The sequence below is a fragment of the Epinephelus moara genome, chromosome 1, assembly GCF_006386435.1.
Source record: "Epinephelus moara isolate mb chromosome 1, YSFRI_EMoa_1.0, whole genome shotgun sequence".
In the NCBI taxonomy this organism is placed as follows: Eukaryota; Metazoa; Chordata; class Actinopteri; order Perciformes; family Serranidae; genus Epinephelus; species Epinephelus moara.
Window position 1 is genome coordinate 4,117,286 of NC_065506.1, and position 4,589 is coordinate 4,121,874.

The window sequence follows — 4,589 nt, forward strand, 5'->3', positions numbered from 1 at the left end:
AGCGGTGACTTTACAGCTCACAACAACTTAATACGACGCAGTCTGTGCTTTTTTGTATGATATCTTGTGTCTGCAAAAATGTTGTCACACATTTCCAATCTGTCCAGTCTGTTTGTTTACAATATTACATACAGTAAATGCCACTGATTTGACTGACATAATTCTGAGTCGGGTACAGCCCTAATTATCCCACTATAAGTAATCAGCTGGAAAAGTGTCATGGTGTCGTCTGTTTTAAGCTATTCACTCAGGGTGCCATTCCTTTATTGTTCTGTCCCTTTGGCTACTGCACACTTATCCATCCAATGTCTCACACACAGTTTCTCTTTGTCTTTTATCCCCCTCAAATCAAAGGCCACATTAGCAAACATGACTTAAGTGATGAGCAGTTAGCTTATGATGACTCAAACAGCGTCATGTCTAGTTAAGACTCAGAGCAAACAGGGACTTGACGCCGACAGCACATGTTGCACCACAGGTACGGGCTGTTCTCAGGGTCATAAGATTATCCCTGAAAATAATCCATCTCAGTTCTATTATCGGCTTTGTGTCTGACCAGAGCAGGTATATAAACTCTGAGCCTGGGGGAGAGCACAGGACAGAGACTGCAAAAAGAAAGAGAACTTTCTCTTTGTTTTGCTGTTCTTCTTTTACTCAGCGCTTCCGGGCAGCATCTCTTCACCAATCCAAACTCCCAACAAACCAACACGCAGGTGAGACCCTGAGCTGCCACCACACAACAGCATAGACTGTAGATTTTGAAATAATTGTATTTTGTGTGTATTTGCTGTACAAAGATTGCACTTAGAGTAGGATGTAGAGTTAAACATATATAGAGCGCAATAATGCCACATGTTGGACTTCATTTTGAATGTGTTCTTTGACAAACTGTTTAGCTTGGAGTTATAAAGTTCTCTTTGGGTGGAGACAACTGCATCACACCACATCATCATAATCTCAGTATTTCTTCTGTTCCTTTTCTGCTTTTCCTGTTTGGTTTGTTTCCTGTTTAATTTATGAATCTTTGTTGTTTTGATAGATATGAATGCAGCAACAGTAGCAGCACCTGGTGGCTCCAAGGCTGCTCCTCCCAAGTTCAAGCAGAAGGAGACTAGGCAGTTCAAGAGCAAGGCTCCCAAAGCTGGACAAAAGGGGTGAGTCAAGAAAAGAAAAGAAAACACAACACCACTGTGAAGTGTTACTTACAACTGTAAGAAAACAGAATCTCTGTCCTTTTCTTAGATTTGATGATGTTCCAGGGATGGAGGGCCTTGGAGGTAATTATCTATCACAGCAATAACTGATGTGAAATAATTTTTATAAAGTAGTCGTTAAGGGTAAGATCCATCAATCTGTGGTTCCTCTTCTGCAGACGCGGAGGTCATCTGCCCCTGGGAGGCGTTTGGTGACATGGAGCTGAGTGATCTGGCCCAGTTTGGCATTGTCTAAACATTCAGCCAAATGGAAACACAGTTTATTCCTGGTGGCTGCAATCCAGCAGCTTTTTTTGTGCTCTCCTCATGAGTTCTCCCCCTCATTAGGCATGGAGATGAGCCTGAATGGGTACCAATTAAGGACGACTGATGAATGGAGAGGGATTTCTTTTCTCTTTCCTTGATAAGTGGAGGAAGAAGCTCTTGGACAGCAGCCCCCAAGAATGACTCTTTGTCTACCAATACACCTCAACACCTGGAAGTTTTACCATCTCTCTGTGCTCTATATATCTTAGAGTAGACCTACTTGAGATTTCAGGATGTCTTTGTTGGGACCTGGTTGTCCTGCGTAGCCTAGCACCTGTGTAAAAGTGTAACACACTGTACCGCTGCATGGGTTTCATTAATGGGATGATGGGTGAACACATCTTTATTTTAACAACGATCACTGAAGTCTATGTTATTCTTGTTGACTGTCTATCTATCTATCTATCTATCTATCTATCTATCTATCTATCTATCTATCTATCTGATCATATTGAATATAGTTGTGTACTTAGTTGTGGTTAACGCTGTATGTCTTATAATAAAATGTATTTTAGTGACATTATTGTGGTCCATCCTTGCATTATAGGTATCCTTCTCCCTTTTGCTAAATAATCAGAATTATTTCATACAGAGTAAAACACTCAAAGTCCATATTATTTCTGGCAGAGGTTGTTGTGTTGTCAATTGGAAAGGTACAGTACAATTATCTTTTAAATTAGTGTACAATATTCTGCTGGCCAAAAAAATGATCTCTCATTTGTGTTGAAAATAAGAACCAGAGGGACAGAGGCAATATTTTGATTTTTGACTCTGATGCAAAGTCTTTGAAAAAGGCCACTTACTGTAATAGGAAGGCAGGCATAAAGTGGATATGAAGCACTCAGTCAAGTTAGTATGATGATGATATGAAATGCATTTCTACTCTAACAACTATATATAAAGTATAAAAGAATAAAGAAGTCCAGTTATACCTTTCATGGCAAGACGGCAGCCATTCTGCAGTAAACTGTGATGTCATGAGGTTGGTTGGCTTGGCTGAGTTCAACAGATACAACTGTCGGGTTTAGTACTGTAGTGGTAGATGAAGTACCTGCAAGCCATTCTTACATAAAAGTACAGAAAATGACTTTGGTAGAAGTTACAGTCAACTATTACAATATTACTTGAGTAAAAGTCTTAAAGGATCTGATATTCGCTGTTTGCTCTAATGTAAATGTATTTTATTGAATGTAATTCAGTATTGAAAGTAAAAGTAGAAGTCAAGGCTGATAATAAAAAAGTTAGCAGTCAGAATTCTGAGGATTATGAAGTTTAATTCTTTGTTACAGGTATACCACCTTAAAAATGGACTGTACATTACACTGCAAGAAAAACAACTTCTTTTTCACAACTGAAAGGATTTAAAGAAACCCTTGACCATCCAGAGCTGATACCAGGCCCTCCGTCTGGAGGGGTCAAAGGGTACAGATTACTCAAGCCCAAAGCCAAGGGGGAGCCCATGAAAAGGTCTATAGTTGACCTTTAAATGGGATCAAGTACAAAAATATACTTACTGACTCATATCACTGACAATACAAGTTATATTAAAGATAAATGTATTTTATCATTAAAACACATTTCAGTGTGCCATCTGATACTCACAGCCCCCATAGGTATTGTGAAATGTGTGGTCCCTCTGACAACAGGGGTCAGATGCGCGATGTGGAGAACTCATAAGCACTGCTAATGTAAACACATAAGGCAGACTTATTAATCAACTCACAATACCTCACCAAATATCAGGGCCTCCTAAAAGAAAAGTCAGGGTACAGAGGGAACAAGCAGATTTAAGGAGCAGAGGGACAATGGTCAAATGTCCAGCAAAAAAAATGTGAAGAAGCACCAGTATGGAGTTCTATGTACATAATTATGTTTGGATGTCCTGTTAGGAGAATATATACAAAGATGTGATTCTGGAGAGAATCTAACAGGTCTAGACAATGCTGAACTGAGCCAGGTCACCGAGCTCCATGTCATCAAAAGCACTGCAGAGTCTACAGGAATGAAAAAGAGTCATTTAATAAGGTAAGTCACAGGAAATAAATAAAAAATACCAACACAACTCCAGGATTTGGAGCCAGAATGAAGTAACAGTTTTTGGGGACCTCTACAGCAGGGCCAAACCAAAAACCATAGCCAAAAAAAGATAAGAACCTCCTAAAGATTTTTGTTTTACTCTGCATTTTTATGTGTATCTTGGGCTCCAAATTCTTTAACTATCAAAATAAAATAAAAAACATAGAAAAAAAACATACCTCCAAGACCCTCCATGCCTGGTACATGATTGTTAAACCTGTGAAATAAATGGACATTCAGCACATTAATGTGTTTGTGTTTAAAGTGCACTGCCATGTTTGTCATTTCTTTGTCTGTTTTCTCCAAAAACCTTTAGTAGAGTAACCAATAGTAATCAAACCAAAAGTAACCCCTATGGACATCTACCATAAGTTAATCACACACTTATAAAAAACAACTCAATATGATCTAAAAACTGCATGTCTCTAACACAGAAAGCATGTCAATATGGATAAAATACAAAGACTCAACCATAACTGTGAGTTGTTGACTTGTCTAGGGAAGAGTGTAAAAGTTATCTGTCACTAAGTCTTGTATGTAATCCAGTCATTTATAATGACTGCCCTTAGGCCCCTTAGTGTTTGTGTATTTTAAGACAGCCTAAAGGATAAGTCTGCTGAGGTGAGAGCAGACGTGTTTGTTGTCACAGTTATTAAATTATAAAATAAAATAGGCACCCAACTGTTAAAAAAAAATACAGATAACACCAGACTGTTGCTGCAGGTCATACTGCATACTGTAATAATATAATAGGTAACCATTAGTTAAAAATACCTTCAGTATAAAGTATTCAAAGCAGACTTTCACAGGCAGTGTTACCAAATAAAATGTAGTTTTTCCATTTTTCTTTCTACAGCTTGAGTTGTACTGACTGACCCATGGATAACGTTGAAAGCAAAGAGGTTGGATTGCACATAAAAAGTTTATTTTTTTATTTAAATCATTATTGTAAACCAATTTACAATGTGAATTGACAAAACACATACAGTAGTA

At 38.1% G+C, this 4,589-nt stretch overlaps 1 protein-coding gene across 1 annotated transcript; it reads left to right on the forward strand.

The window, feature by feature from the left end:
* Positions 1 to 601: 601 nt before the first annotated feature.
* On the forward strand, positions 602 to 2,021 carry LOC126388635 (retinal cone rhodopsin-sensitive cGMP 3',5'-cyclic phosphodiesterase subunit gamma-like). Its single transcript, XM_050041851.1, has 4 exons — positions 602 to 713; positions 1,040 to 1,154; positions 1,243 to 1,277; positions 1,373 to 2,021. The coding sequence occupies exons 2-4, from the start codon at positions 1,042 to 1,044 to the stop codon at positions 1,447 to 1,449; spliced, it is 225 nt and encodes a 74-aa protein (XP_049897808.1). The 5' UTR covers positions 602 to 713; positions 1,040 to 1,041; the 3' UTR covers positions 1,450 to 2,021.
* Positions 2,022 to 4,589: the final 2,568 nt, after the last annotated feature.